The 16,953-nt window shown below is 35.5% G+C and overlaps 1 protein-coding gene across 3 annotated transcripts in view; it reads left to right on the forward strand.

Annotated features, from left to right (window-relative positions):
- PPA2 (inorganic pyrophosphatase 2) overlaps window positions 1–16,953 on the forward strand; it is a 152,197-nt gene that overhangs the window by 108,771 nt on the left and 26,473 nt on the right. For all 3 annotated transcript variants that reach the window (XM_072939387.1, XM_072939376.1, XM_072939379.1), the window contains one exon: window positions 5,334–5,460. In XM_072939387.1, the coding sequence (XP_072795488.1) occupies window positions 5,334–5,460 (127 nt within the window). The remainder of the gene's footprint in view (window positions 1–5,333; window positions 5,461–16,953) is intronic.

The following is a 16,953-nucleotide window of genomic DNA, read 5'->3' on the forward strand; positions in this document are numbered from 1 at the left end:
CAGATCTCGACTGAGATACCGCTTCTTCTCGGAAGTCTCCCCTGACCCTCGTGGACCGCGGTGCGGGCTCCCTGGTCTGTGCCCCTCAGTACTGAGAGTGCTGGGCGCTGGTGTGGTCCCGTCTGTGAGGCGGCAATGAGCTCTGTGGGGACAAGACTCAGCGCCTCACACAGCATCTGCTCGCGGTAGGACATCTCCAACCGAATCACTGCGCAGATTGTGTTCTTCCAGCTGAGATTAAGTCAGTTCTCTCTGGAAACCTGTGTCAGTGCCTGTAGGCTCCTAGACTTGTTATCTAGTAAGTAGTTTCCTCGGATCCTCTGTCACTTTGTTTATGTACTGTATTGTTTTGTTACTATTCTCTTTTCTTTCTCTTCTTCCTTCTTCTCCTTCCTTATTCCTCTGCGTCTTTTTCCTCCTCTTCTTCACCCTCTCCTTAGACTTTCTGTTCCTTTTCTGCTTTTTCTCCTGTTCTTCACTTCCTTCCTCTTCTTCCTGGTTCTCCTCTTCTACCACCACCACCCCCTTCCTTTCCTTCCCCACCTCTTACTCCATTCCTGGAAGAGAGGGCCACATCCCACTCAGAGTTCTAGTTTTATACCCGGTTAGGGACACACAGGGGCTCGTTTGAGTGTATGTGTGTGTATGTGACCCTTTAATTCCTCTGTCTCTCCAGCAGAAATATGGCCAAGCTGTTTGCTTTCTTTCAAATTTAAGCTATAGTTTAAAAGTTTATTTTGGAACATTTTTAGTGAGAACCTCCTCTGCTCCAGATGCCATATTATATACTCTGGTCATTTTCCAATGTTGTATTTAATGATGAGAAGCGTCACTAAATTAAATGACATTACACTGATAGAACGTTTATAGAGTAGAAAACTTATTCTGAGGGTATAACCCTTGGGGCCACTCAGTTCATTTAAGTGCAGATTATTAAGTTAATTTAAATTCTTATGCAGATATTAAGGGTGAGTGAAAAGATTAAATGAAAATGTCTTATTTTCACTTTTGTAAAAATTTGTCAGTGAGCATGTAATTAATGAAATTGGTAACTGGAAATCATATGAAAATCTATGTACCTGATAAATTTATTTGACTTAGTAATACTAATTCATTATTGAAAAAGCAAATGAATCCAAGAAAACTTGATATACAGACTTTTAAATAAACCTGTCAAAGTCACTAAATAAGTGGATCAAAATTAAAATTTTCAAATGTAAGTGATTTTTAATAAGATACATATAATTAATCTTGAAAGCATACTTTTGTATTTTATGTAGGAAAGTTGGTACATAGTAGGTGTTTAGTACATTATTACTGAAAAATATATTGACTAATTATTGTTGTATTTTGTGTAAATGTAATATTAATTAGAAATGACCAAGCGAATATACTTCTGGTTTAATGCTGATCAGAATATTGCGAGGTATAGGAGAAATTCTTACGGACCAAGAGCTACCAAGAGAAGGGCAGACATCCTAGAATGATGAAATAATTAGATATTATATAAAAGGGAAAAAAAGGGTTTCTGTGTACTGCCATTGCCAGTAAATAAAATATAGTTTATTTTAGAACTTATCATTTTATAGGTCTTGCTACTATGTAAACCCAGTAATTACTAAAACACTTTTTTTCCTTCCATGGAAACAGGATTCTTATTTTTGCCTGGTTTTATTCTTATCTTTGACCCAGATTGCTTCAATTTTTAGGACTTCTTTCTTTCAATAATATGTTTTTCAAGAAAATTTTAATTAGTTATAGTCATAGAGGTTAAGTATAAACCTTCCCTCACAATCCTGCTCTCCCAATAAATCATATTATTTTAATCTTTCCATGTTTTCTTCTTTTTTGGATAAATATGTAAACATTTTAATTTTGTTGTATATTTTTTTCAGTTTGTTTCCTGTTAGATAAAGTTGATAAAGTTAAAGGTTTTCCTGAATGTAGCCTTTTCTTTTTAGTTTCTTTTGGGATAGCTGCCTGTGGTAGGCAGAGTTCCTAAAATAGCCCTCAAAGTTGTCAGTCTCTGGAATCTGTGAATATGGTAAGATGTTACTCCCTTAATTATATTATTTTATACAGCACAATTACTTTAAGTAGGAAGATTATCCTGAATTTCCCATGCAGGTCCATGGTAATTACACGAGCCCTTAAGAGCAAGGAGTTTTCTCTGGCTGGTGGCAGAAGTCAGAGGCTGGGATTGTGAGAGGAACTGATATACTATTGCTGGTTTGAAGATGGAGGTAAGAGGGCAGGTGAAAAGGAATGCGGTTGGCTTCTAGTTGCAGAGAGCAGTCCCTGCTTGACATCCAGCAAGTTAAGGGGGACCTCAGACCTGCAACTGCAAAGAACTGAATTTGAGGGGATTCTCCTTTAGAACCTTCAGATCAAAGCCCAGCCTGGCCAGCACCTTGATTTCAGCCTTGTCAGGCCATAAGCAGAGAACCTAGCCATGCTGTGCCTGGATTCCTGACCCATGGAAACTGTGAGATAATAAATTTACACTCTTTTAAGCCTTTAGGTTTATAATAATTTGTTACGTGACAGTAAAAACCTAATATACAGGATAACAGGCTTTAAGCAATTTTAGTTTCCATGGTTTTTTATATTGACTGGGTCCAGTTGAAGTTTTACTTCATTCTTCGGATTCTGAATCAGCACAGAACTTCTTTTGCGGGCCACTGTTCTATTCTGCTCGGTCCAGGTCCCCAAGAGTTAGCAGTTGACAAATGTGAGCTGCCAAGTACCTGCAGAGCCCAGAGAGAACAAATACCGTCTGGAGGGGACCTCTTACGTTCTTGTTCATGCATCTGTGGTTTCTTTTGCTCTTCATCTTTACATCAAGGAATAAGTGATACAATCTTCATTTTACTGTTGAGAAACTAAGTCCTACAATACTGTGTGGAGAAATTGGCCTCAGGCGCCTTCTAGGAATGGTGGAGGAAGAATTCGACCCCACGTATTTGTGACTTAAAAATCATATCTTTTGAAATGCTTTTAGAATAGCTGGAAAAGTCTATAATAACCTTATTCTGATTCTGCTTAAAACCTTTGAGGCATGTGTATGTTCTTGTTTCGGAATGTTAGCTCATTTTTGAAACGTGGTCAGCTGTGTAACTCCCAGGGAATTAGTAACAGAATCTGCTGTGTACGTTAATTTCCTCACAGAGTAGACTGAGAGTTTTAGAATGGAACTGAGAAAATAGGATTCATCTTATATGCAAGCAGTTTATTCCTTTAGTTAATGAGACCCGAAATAATATTTAGTAAATATGAAGAAAGTACGTAACCGCCCTCTAAACAGTAGGTCTTCGTTGGGACTGCGCTCCTTTGTCTTGTGCCTGGCTATGCCTGGCTAGTCCTTAAGTCATCTGTAAGGAGCATCGTAGAAGAAAGCCTCTTTTAACACCACATTTGTGAATGGGCAAAGGGAAAGGAGCAGAGTCCTGGAATTTCATAATAGACTTAGAATCACAGGCATAGAAGTTTTTAAGGTATAAGTTCTTTGAGAAGTATTATTCATTTGGTATCTAACCAGATGTGTTCTGCATAAATTTGTTGAACTGCTCTAGACCAAATTGAGTTGTAGGGTGTTCTTAAGAATTTTACCATTTGTTCCTAAGTATCTTATCCTGAGTTTTTGGTTTGAGAGAATTTCCTTTCCAGTTTTTAAAGGTGTTATATAGCAAGGCAGGGGTGTGTCTAATCCCTTTCTGTTGCTTATGAGATCAGAGGGCATTTATCATTCTGATGCAACGTGATAATCCCCAGACATGCTTCTTGCTTGCCCTTGTAACTATAAAAGTCTCAAATCTGCTCTCATGCTGTATGAAATTTCAAAATAATTATGAATAAAAATAAAACAATTCAGAATATGCCTTGAAAAGCTATATGTGATCCCCAGTAACTCTGATTGACACCCCTGCCAGCGGAGTCTCCGCAGGCTCCCCAGCTTTGGCACTGTTGACATTCCAGGTGGATGATTCTGTTACAGGAGACAGTCCTGTGCAGCATCCCTGGCGTCTTCTGCTAGGTGCTGATAATACCTCCTGAGTCGTGACAGCCACAAATGTCCCCAGACATTGCCAGATGTCCTCTAGAGGGCAAAATTGCCTCTGGTTGGGAACCAGTGATCCAGTCTATCACTGTGTAAATCAGTATAGCCAGCCTTTCATTGATGAGTGTGTGGTAACTTTGACTTTGAACACTTTTGTTTTATAAAGGACCTCCTGGCATGAGGTATGTAAGTCTCCCCAACAAGACTGTAAACCTTTAAGAAAGGGGATGCTTTCTTTTTGTACACACAGTGTCTGACACAGTGCTGGATACTTAATGGAGCCTAAACGTGTACGAGTCTGATTAATATAATCGCGCATATTTTCCCAAAAGTGGTATTTCAGTTTAGTTTATACAGTCACACTAATCTGTTGTGTAAACTAATTACAACTTCATGTAGGTTTATATTAAGATTTTAGATTCATTTTGCAAATGTTCTGCAAGGATTTATTTGACGTTATGGTATAAGATCTGGTTTTTTCTCTCAAATAATTTGAAAACGCAACAGTGGATTTCTTTTGCGAGCCACGATTTCCAAATGTAAAGCTGCATTTTGAACCACGAAGGAATTATTCTGAGGCGTGTGTTCAAATTTCAGCTTACAGTGAAATTCTATAGCTAACTAGACCTTTAAAAATAAAAGGCTATAGAAAGAATGCATGGATATAAACTTGGCATTGGCAACTGGAAGGAACCACTGAAATAACTTTCTTTAGCACAAGGAACATCTGCTTCAACATCATGCTGTTTCTTGGTTTCCCTCAAAATCTCTTTAAAGCATTTTATGAAACCTGCTTTGTCTGTATCTTTAACATATTTATATATTTCTTTGTCACTCATTATCTTCTTAAGGCTATATTCGAATATGTTAAAAATTTACTTTTACTGGTAACTGATAAATATGGTTTGCAGAAAAGCTACTGTGGAGCAGTTTCAAGGGATTCTCATGTCTCTTTACCCCTAAGCAGCAGAAGCCAGATTTATATATTATGCCATGATATACTTGGGTTTATTTTCTGTTTAGTGTGAGTTTCTAGGCCCAGTACATTAAATTTTAAGATCTCTAAGTAACTTCAATTTCCAAAAAGGGATCAAGATACCTATTCTAAAAAAGGATATCATAAAAGGCTTTATGACTGTGTTTACAATATTTTTTAATTATTAAATTTTATTAAGTTTCAGTCTATAGTGCTTTTAATCCTTCATATGGATTTTTATGATATGTGAGTAAACTTTTCCAAAGCCTTGCAAATATTGAGGTTCTTTTCTCTTTAAAGGTCCTTTCTCGTGGAGATGTTATTCGTGTGAAGATCCTTGGGATTTTGGCTCTTATTGATCAGGGTGAAACAGATTGGAAATTAATTGCTATCAATGTAAATGATCCCGAAGCCTCAAAGTTTCATGGTAAGTCTGTAACTTTCCAGAAACAGAAGTAAGTCAGTGTGTCATTGGAATTCTTAGAATTTAAAAGAGGCTTGTGTAAAGCACAATGTATATATTGGGACTTGAATTTATATGTTTCATTTTTTTATTCTTGCTCTTTGGAATATAAAGGGCAGTCCAATATGATTGTGTCTAAGTTGTTCCTCCTCATGTTGCTAGGAGGAATGAGAGAAAGAAAGGAATGTGGACGGACAAATGATACTTCAGATTAAGAAAGTACTTCCTATGGGGTTCCTTCTTCCTCCCATCTTCCCTTTCTCCCTTCCTTCTTTTTCTTAAATCTCTCTTTTATTTGAGTACCAGGAAAAAAACTAAAGAAGGGGAGTGTTCATCAAGGACATAAGCTGTTTCTATACCTAGTTTTTGTTCTGTCTTGTACAAAGGAAGGGAAAGATAATTGCCCTCTCTCTAACAAAGTTTTGATGTCCCAGAATTTAAGTTGCAGGAAGAGCTTGGTATGATGAAGAGTTGACTTCCTCTGGAGTCACAGACTTCAGCTTGCCATCTGGCTGTGCTGCTTCCTACTGAGTGACTTTGGGTAGATCATTTAACTTCTCTGAATTTCAGTTTGCTCATCTGTCCGTGGAGGTAATTATACTTACTTGTGAGGTTGTTGACAGTATATGAGATTTACTTAAAGCATCTGGCTGTCACATATCGAGCGTTGAATATATGGCCACTGTTATTATTCTTTGACCAATTATTCCCCCTGTTTTTCTAGCCTTTTTCCTTTCAGGCTTATCCTTATTCAGGATCTTTGTTTTTTCCTAGACCTCCATTCTTATCCCAACTGGAAATATACCGTTTCTGAATTGACTAACACTCATTAACTCATGTTTTAACCTCTCTTAATTTCTGTGTGTTTGAAACCTTTTCCTGCACATGGAACAGCAAGAGTGATTTTATGCCGGTCTTGCTTGTAATTGAGAAAGGAAGGGGTCTGACAGGGTGAAGTACAAATAGCCTCAGGGTCAAAACTAAAACTTGAAAACCACAATTAAAATATGAGATTGAGCCTATAATATGTACATAATAATGTCTACTAGGACAGCACCATATATATTTGTTATCTGTCCATTATTTTACCCTGGGTTTCTTTATTATCATATTTCTCTTATATATATGTAACAAAAATAAATAAATACCAAGTTTAAAAATTTTTAATACATTAGCTGCTCCTCAAATGAGAACTGATAATATAATGCTGCCACAGCCAGCAAAAGCAGATCATCCAGCTGATTCATTTGTGATGTGTCACACTAAGGTCATGACACTCTACTGAGAGCTGTCCCTTTAAACTGGAGAGGCTGAGGATGAAACTAGTCTATAGCCCAGTACTGTTGGCGATGTGATTAATATTTTAAACTCCCTAACATATGCCAAACACTGGTGCCTGTCCTAGTACACATTATTATTCTTAATTTAGAAGAATCTCAAAGGATTTAAATAATTTGCCCAAGTCTGCACGTTTAACAAGTAGTAGAACTATGATTTGAACTCATTTCGATGTGATTATCATCCATGGTCCATACTATACTGAGCACTTCATTTTTGTAGTAATTTGCAGTATTTGTAACTAGCAGTTTTGAAACCAGATTTCACAGGCTAAGTACCTTACTTCTTCTAGAGTTTCTTAAGGATTAGAATGAAGCGTTTTAATTCTGTTTTCACCTTATTTCTGTTTGCACCCAGAATGGAGATGACTTTGTACTTTGGGCAACATCTTCTAAATTCTTGTTGTGTAGACTTGTACAGAAAGGCATGCAGAAACGCTGAGGCCTATTAAGGTTGAGAGGAAATTATCAAACTAGAATAATTAAGATAAGAAATGCTTGTTTTGAAGGAAAAAAAGATCTTTCTTTCATTATATTAAAAAGTGAATACATATATTATCTTCATCTTAAATACAACAATGCTTCATAATGTTTTTAAAATCTTTAAAGACTAGGTGAGTATTATTGACATATGCTCTAAAATGGTAGCTGACATCGTGCTCTGTGTTTATTTCCAGGGTGAATGAGGTATACAGGGGGGAATGGAAGCTGTTTACACCAAGGATGTTTGCATATTGTTCACACTGGATAGCACCAGTACCTGAAGAGCTCTTATGTATCTTGATTTTGTAAAGTACATTCTGTAGTTTTAAGAGTTATGAGTGTTTTCTTTTATGACTTCTCATTCCTTTTACCTGCATGTTACCGTAATATATTCCACATTTCTTCTCTTTTCTCTCTTATTTTATAGTGACCCAAGAAAAAACTGTAGGCGCAAATTGAAAGACTGAAGAGATTGCAGTATAAATGTTTTTTTTTAATCCTAAATCATAGAATACTAGGTAACCTGTGAATCAGCATTTATTTTTTAGCAGTCAGTTGTGGTTTCGTTGTAGTCACGAGGAGAGGCCAGTTCGTGGTCCTAGTACTCTGCCATCTTCGCAGCTTTTATTTTCAATTTAAGCTCAAGTTTTGGCTTATATTTATTCTATCTCTCTAACATCACCCAGCTATTTTCTCACACGATTTCAGACAAAAGACAGAGTTTCTGTTGTCCTGCTGCTCAAGCAAATATTAATGGGCGGACATCATTCCTCGTCTTCCCTTTTCTTCTTCACTGCTTAGCCTAGTGCGCTGTCTGTGCTTTATCAGCACCTCTAAAGGGGGCTTTGAGGGGCTGAGAGACGCTCGGGCATTATGAGAGTTGAAAGCATCCTAAATTTGTGAAGGAATTTTCACAAAATCAGTTTATGTGACTTGATTACTCTATTTAATAGCTTTATCTTGTATCATCATAATTCATCTTCTAAAGGTGCTTAACTTATAACTTGGGGGGAGCTGAAGCATTGTAAGTATGTGGCATATTTTAGAGAATGTTACAGGTTAAAACCACTTGAGCTATAGCTTTCCCTGTCTGGTCTTTAAATAAATTAAAACTGTCTGTTGTCCTGTAATAACTATTGCCTGTTCAGCGACTTTCAAGGTTTAAAAAATTGAAAAACAAAAATTGAAATCAGAACAATTATATTGATGTAGATACATTCTGGGATGAATAAATTACATGAGTAATAAGGGAATTCTGTACAATGAAGCAGTTGGAACTTTTTCAAAGACAGGCATTACACTTGTCCTGAAATAATCAGAATTTATATGTATTTCATATTTGTAGAATTTGAACTTACATTTAGAGAAATTACCATAAAGGTCAAATAAAACTATGTAGTTTCTTTTATTTTCTTTCAAGGCAGGAATAAACACATGGAAACCGAATCTATTTGACTTAAATTTTCATGTACTATAAACACTTCAAGTGTTCCTGCAATTGTTATTTTAAAAATAAGCCCTATTCATATGGCATTTGATTTCTTTACTTCCTAAAATACAAGTTAATATTGTCATTTATGGAAAAAAATAGGGAATAGCATAGTACTCTTAAGGGAAAATATGCTCATGTTAACTTTTGTAACCGGAAAGAACAGAGTTCAGTTTGGTTTCCTTTGCATGTACTCTTTGGCTCAGAAAGGGGCTGGCATGTCACCATCATTATCCTAAAAGCTCTGACATTTCTGGAGCAATTATTGCATGTCTAGGAACTGTGCTGGATACTTCTTTTGGAGTATCTGTTTAATGTTTACCCAAGTCCAAGCAAGGTGTGCTAGTGTTCCCTTCTTTTTCTTCAGATTAGGAAACTGAGGCACTGGTGGGGGCAGTTGGTGACTTCTCTAAAGTCACATGGGAGCTACTGGAATCCAGTTGGGCTCTTCACCATTGCATCGCACTTCCCCTCTGAAAAATACTTGTGGCCTCAGACAGAATTGCTTTCTGGGAGTACTGACCACTTGCTCTTAAATAATTTACGCATCAGTGGGATAATTATGATTAGAAGACCCAGTAAAAAGATGGCTCTTTTGATCTTCATTCCTTTGATTTCATCAATGAGTGTGGCTTAATAGGCAGGGTGTATAGGGATGGGGTGTGGAGGAGGCAGTTGAAGAATAGGGACAAATCAAGTAAAATGTCCTATAATTAAGAAGATTAAATTAAATTACTGGGAGTCTTTTGCCTCTTTTTTGAACCTTGACCTCTTCCAGTGTTTTTTTCACGTTTCTGTCATATTCCTACAATATGGCGAAGAGTAAGGGAAGCCTAAATAAGACCGTCTCTCGTGTGTACTAGTTATCTGACCTGGGAAAACTCACATAACCTCTCGAAGCTTTAGTTTCTGCATCTCTGAAGTTGTGGGGTTGATCCTCTAATGAGTAGATGATTCCTAGACTTCTCTAAATTTTGGTTGTTTTAGGGAGTATTTTAATCCATTACTTTTAGCCTGTCTTCTTCTAAAGTAGAAAGACCTAAAATATCTTCAAAGTTAGTGCTGAAGGCACAATTTAAATTAAAGGATCATGGGCTAGATTTCTTGGGGACATTGGCACATTTTTAGGTACTTTAGGGAAGCTGTTAAGTGATGGAGCTGAAATTTCAGTGAAGGTCTCCTGACCCAAAGCCTAAAATTTTAGCCACTTGGTTGTATGTTTCCAATTAAAATTAGATTAGAAAACCATTTGGATTTCTATGTACAAGGCACCCGGACAGTTTTCATTTTATTGGTCACATAAAATTTCCCATGAAGTGGTAATGAATATTTATATTTCAGGAAAGAAATCTACCAAGTCTTTTCTAAGAAGTTTTTCTGATATAATACAAATAGGCTTCTATATAGAATTGTTCTGTTCGATTTTAACTTTGAAGTCTGTTAATTTCCATTTGTCATGATGTTAGAATATATTTTCAATACAGGTATTGATAAGAGTAGAATTTGTAGAAAAGGAGAATGGAGAAGGAAAAGGCAACTAAAATGAAGGATTCTGTTCACTAGTCTGTGTGCTCTTAAGCACCGGAATACAGAACAGCATGGAAGACATAGAACCTTTTAGTACTTCCGAGGAAGTGCAACTATTAAAACACTTCTCTGAGCTGGAACCTCTATCTGTGATGCAGAAAGTGCAGGGATTATTTCTTGTGAATGTTTATAAAATGTCATTAAAAACATATGTTCACGCTTCCTGCAGACTTTGTTTAGAGGCCAGTTGTCCACATGTTTAGCTGTGAGAGCAGCATCTGCAGAACTGGCATGAGGGCTCTGTGCCTTGACGTCATTTCCGTTGGTAGCATCCCACAGCGTTAGAAACTCCTTTTTTCTCTTTTTCCTTATATATATAAATTTTTAACTCTCTTTGGCCAGAATTTCAAGCATGAGCACATTTTCTAGTGTTTTTTTAAATAATATGGACAAGGAGATGTGGCATGACATTTATATTGCTGGTTTTTAATCTAAAAATAAAAATCCTCAGCTGATTGCATGCTTTTCTCCCTTTCCTGTTGTGGTTTGGTGGAAATAATGCCAATGAAAACAGCATTTTGTTTTGTTTTCTCTAGAACTTCTTCGTGGAAGTACAGGTGGTTCTCAGTGTGGAGATGTGGGTGGCAAGTTAGAGATATGAATATATCTACAGTTTGATCTGTCTCTCTGGGTGATTCTCATGGGTTCCTCCAAGTTTAGGACCACTCCGGTAATCTATCCTTCTTTGCTGGTTGGAGGATCTAGTCTTGGAACTAGAATAATTGTTAACACTTTTGATATTCGTCCAGTTAGGAAATGTTATCACCTGATCAAATTTGATGACATTCTTCTCTCCACACATAGGCCTGTCGTGCCATATTTAAAGCTAGCACAGTTGACCCGTGAACAACTTGGGGATTAGGGGTGCCGAGCATGCACGGTTGAAAATCCGCTGGTAACTCTACAGTTGTCCCTCTATGTCTGCAGTTCAGGCTTCCTCAGATTCAACCATCCATGGACCACATAGTACAGTAGTACGCATGTTGAAAATACCCACATGTAGGTGGACCTGCGTAGTTCAAACCCATGTTATTCAAAGGTCCACGCTGTACTGAGGTTACTCTATTCCCTTCCAGATTTTGAGTAAATTACTTAACCCCATGGAGCCCTAGTTTCCTAATTTACATAAAGGAAATAGTGATACCTAATATACAGGTTTTGAAGTTTCAATGACATACTATTACTGAGCACTTAAAGGGTTTGTTTGTTTGTTTGTTTGCCAGTCTAATAGGTGGAAATGGTATTTTGTTTTAATTTTGCACTTTTCTGCTTGATGCTGGGATAGAACATCTTTTTCATATATTTATTGGCTATTTGTGTCTTCCCTTCTGTGAATTGCCTGTGTGTGTTGCCTTCCATTTTCGTACTGAGTTGACATATTCTTTTGCTATATGGCAGTTGCTTGGATATTTTGGATATTAATTCTTTATTATTTAGGTTGCAAATATTTTCTATCTGCAGAGAAACTGTTGCCTTTTGGCTTACAGATATTTTGAATTTTAAATTTTGATGTATTCTATCAATCATTTTTATACATGATACTAGTAGCATTTTGATTCTTGTGTAAGGATTTCTTACCCCATAGTCAAAAAGTTGTTTTTCTTTACTTCTTTTTTATTCTTTTATGTTTAAAATTTTTTACAGTTGAATCTTTAATCCATGTGAAATTCAGGTTTTTCCATATAAACAGACTTTCCCATTATCTCTTAACAGAAAAATTTGTTTTCTTCCCACTGTTTTGAAATGTCTCCTTTATAGTGTATTATAGTCTTATTTATGCAGATAATTTGCTTTTGGATTCTATTTAGTGTCAGTGGTCTATTTCTGTTCCCGCTCCATGTTATTTTAATTATTGTAGCCTCATAATAAAAAATAGATAAGACAAATCCTCCTCCTGTTTTTCTACGTTTTCAAAGGTATTTGGTTTTTCTTATGCCTTTATTCTTTTTTTTTAATTAATAGACTTTATTTTTTTAGAGCAGTTTCAGGTTCACAGCAGAATTGAGCAGAAAATACAAAGAGTTCACACATAGCCCTCCCCACCCACACATATCTACTCCCCTACCCTCAACATCCATCATCAGTGTGGCATATTTGGTACAATTGATGAACCAACATGGACACATTATTATCTTATGCCTTTATTCTTTGTTGTAAATTTTTGGAATCACTTGTCAGGGATTTCTGCTGTCTTTAAAATATTAAATTTTCACATTAATGAATATGATATGTTTATTTCTTCAGTTACTCAGACTTTCTTGTATGTCTTTTAGTAAATTTATGTAGATTTACCAAGGAAGGTCTTGTTACATTTCATTTTAAGTTTGTGTCTAGATGTTTAATATTAATTTTTCTACTACAGAAGCTTTGTGTAGTGCCTGGCATGTTATTATAGGTGCTCAATAATTTTTTTAAATTGATGAATAAATGAATACATGCATGTATGTATTGATAAAAAAACATTTTGAGCAAAGTTTGAAAATAATTTCAAAATAGGTGCATTTTCACTTAAAGGGAGAAAACATTTGTACTTTTAACAATTGTAGTTGTGTTTCTTGCACAGTGTACCTGTACAGTGTACAAGAGTTACCTGTACATTGCCTGAGACACATATTCTTTGGCGTATGAGTTCTTTCTCTTGCATAATGCTTTGGAGATTCATGCATATTGTGTGTAGCCAGTGTAGTTTGTTCTATTTTATTGCTGAATAGTGTTCCATTGTGTAGCTACACCACGGTTTATCCATCCTCCTGTTGATGAAAATTTGGATTTTCAGTCTTGGGCTAACACAAGTGAAGTTGCTATGAACATTGAAATGTATAGGTCTTTGTGTGAACATATGTTTTCATGTCTCTTAGGGAAGTACCAAGGAATACGGTTACTACGTCAGATGGTAATTATATGCTTAATCTCACAAGAAACTGTCAAACTTGACTAAAGTGGCTATATTTTGCATTTTCACCAGCAAGTTGTATGAGAGATCCATTTGTTCTCAGAACCCCATCCATCCTTTATGCTTTGATTTTGTATTGTCTTAAATAATAATATGCCTTTTTAAAAATTAAGAGGAGAAACACATACACACATATATATTCTTTTATATTTACCCATGTTTTGACATTTTATTACTTCTTGAAGATCTGCAGTTTCCATCTGATGTTATTTCGCTTCAACTTGAAGACTTAGCATTTTTTGTATTGCAGTTCTGCTGGTGATGAATTCTCTCCATTTTCATTGATCTGAAATTGTCTTTGTCTTGGATTTGTACTATAACTGGATATAGAATTTTGAGTTACGGGGATTTTTGTAAAGATTTTCTGTTTTCCTTGGGCCTCCATTGTTTTTGATGTCTATAATGTGTTGTTACCCAGTATATAATATATTGTTTTCTCAGACTGTTTTAAAGATTTTATCCCTATTTTTCGATTTCAGCAATTTTTCTGTAATATCCTAAGTTCTGTAATATCCTTTCCTTTATGTGTATCCTCCTTAAGGTCCCTTGAACTTTATGGATCTGTAAGTTTTTGTTTTTGCCACATTTAGAAAATTACTTGCTATTGTTTTTCATTTTTTCACCCCATATTCTCTTGCCTTCATTCTGAGACTCATAATAAACATATTTTAGACCACTTATAATAAGAAATTATTATTCTATAAATCCCAGGTGTACATTATAATTCAGCATCTGTGTACACTACAGAGTGATCACCACATGTCTACTTGCCATCCGTCACCATACGCTTGACCCCCTTCACCCATTTCCCCCACCCCCCAACCCCTTGATGAAGATGGTAATGATGGTCTAATCTCTGCATGTGACATTGTTTTTGTTTTGTTTGTTTATTTGTTTTGTTTTGTTTTGTTTTTTTAGATTCCACATGTGATTAAAATTATACAGTATTTGTTTTTGTCCCTCTGACTTATTTCAATTGGCATAATACCTTCAAGATCCATCCACGTTGTTCCAAGTGGCAGGATTTCATTCTTTTTTTATGACTATAAGTATTATTCCATTGTATTTATATAGCACATGTTCTTTATCCATTCATCTGTTGATGGACACTTGGGTTATTCCCAGATCTTGGCTGTTGTAAATAATTCTGCAGTGAACATAAGAGTTGTATACACCTCCTCAAATTAGTGTTTTCGTGGTCTTTGTATAAATACCCAGGAATAGATTAGCTGGATCATATGGTAGTTCTATTCTTAATTTTTTCAGGAATCTCCATACTATTTTCTTTAATGCCTGCACCAATTTACTGCCCTGCCAACAGTGTACAAGGGCTCCCTCTTCTCTATATTCTTTCCAACACTTGTTATTTCTTGGTTTTGAGAATAAGCATTCTAACAGGTGTGAGGTGATATCTCATTGTGGTTTTGATTTGCATTTCCCTGATAATTAGTGTTGTTGAACATCTTTTCATGTGCCTATTGGCCATCTGTACGTTGTCTTTGGAGAAATATATATTCAGATTTTTTTTCCTGTATTTTAATTGGGGTTTTGTTGTTGTTGAGTTGTATGAGTTCTTGATATATTTTGGATATTAGCCCATTATCAGATATGTGATTTGCAAATAATCTTCTCCCATTCAGTAGGTAGCCTTTTTTAATCATTTCTTTTTTGGGAGGCTGGGGAAGGTAATTAGGTTTATGTATTTTTTTAATGGAGGTGCTGGAGATTGAACCCAGGACCTCATGCATGCTAAGCATGTCTACCACTGAGCTGTACCCTCGCCTCTTGCCTTTTCATTTTGATGATATTTCCTTTGCTGTGCAAAAGCTTTTTAGTTTGATGTGGTCCCTTTTGTAATTTCTGCTTTTGTTTCTCTTGCGTTTGAAGTCAGATCCACAAAAATGTCATTAAGGCTGATATCAGTGAGATTACAGCCTGTTTTCCTCTAGGAAGTTTATGATTTCAGATCTTATATTCCAAATCTTTAATCCGTTTTTAGTTAGTTTTTGCATATGGTATATTTAGACCACTTTTAATTGTCTCAGAGGTCACGGAAACCCTCTTCATGCCTTTGCAGTCTTTCTTCCTTACTGTTCTTTAGACTTGATAATTTCTATTGATCTGTCTTATACTTCCCTGGTTTTTTTGTCCCTATCTAAGTTCTGCTATTAAATTCATATGATTTGTCATTTCAGATACTCCCTCTTTTTTTTTTTTGATAATTTCATGGTTTTTATTCCTCCACTGAAATTTCTCTTTCATTCTTTGTGACTGAACTTTCCTCAGAGTCCTTGGACATATTCATAGTAACTACTTTAAAATCCTTGTTTGTATGGGTCACTCAGGGCTGATTTCTGTTGACTGCTTCTTTTCTTATTGGGAATTTCAAATATTCCAGGTTGTATACTAACTCATATGGTTATCCTGCTTTTACCTGACAGGTGTTTCTGTTCCATATTGATCCAGCAGGGTGCTTATTTAAGTATTTTGTATTTTCTTTTTTTTTATAATTGTTTATCTTTCTGTGGGCTAACCTGAGGAAGTGTGTTGAAACATGAATTCTCTGCCTCATCTTTGTCAGATGTTTCTGTTTTCTGTAAAGCAAAATGCTTTGGAAAGTTGAGCATTGTTTTTAATTGCTGATAATTTGGTTAATATACTTGAACTAAGTGCAAGTCTCATTTCAGTAGTAAAAGTAATTTTATTTATATATTCCCTCTCTGTTTCAAATGTTAAAGAAAAAGTTGGTTAATTGAATTTAACTTAAACATACTAGAAACAAAAATACCTTTATAAAAACTAAATTCCAGTGACACTAGAAACAAAGATAAATATGACTATCATTGAATAAGCAATTAGTTACAAATTCATTTGAAGTCTGATCTTTGCTGTAAGAAAAAAAGATATGTTTGTAGAAAAAGTTTATGAATGTTATTTTTAGTGTTTGTTTGCATTATTATCTGTGCCATGCTATATTGCCGTTTTAGTAGGCTTACACACATTAACAATAACTGTAGTATTAATAAAAATATGTTTGGTAATTTTTTAAGTCATCAGTTCATGTTTGTTTATTATTTATTTTTGAGAGATAAAAGTAGGTAAGGCTATAGGTTTCCTGCTTGAGTATCTTTGGCTCCATCTCATGGACAAGGTTTTAGAGGATTGGACAGATGGTAATTATTATTTGCTAAGAATTACTCCTGATTTTTATTAGGTGATTTTCATATATTATTTTATCTTCACAACCTTAATGTCTTTTTTTAATTTTGTTTTTGAAGAAGCAAAGTAATGTACTTTCCCACAATAACATGGTATGTGAGTACTGGAAGTGGGATCTGAACTTAGTGCTGATTCCAAACAGGGCGTTCTCCCTGGTTTACCTTATTTCTTCTTAGAAACTTTCTGAGTGTTCTTATTCTCATTATTTTCTCAATAATTCTCAGTTAGAGTTTTGATTTTGTTTTGGACCAGAAAATTATTTATTAAGTAAGAGTATGTTTTTCTTTTTTGTTTGTTTTTAATATCCAATATTTAATTATATAAAAAATTGGGGGGGAATGGGTGTGGCTCATCTTTGGTAGGCAAGAGAGTTATTTAAAATATTTAAA

Source organism: Vicugna pacos, chromosome 2 (genome assembly GCF_048564905.1).
Source record: "Vicugna pacos chromosome 2, VicPac4, whole genome shotgun sequence".
NCBI lineage: Eukaryota > Metazoa > Chordata > Mammalia > Artiodactyla > Camelidae > Vicugna > Vicugna pacos.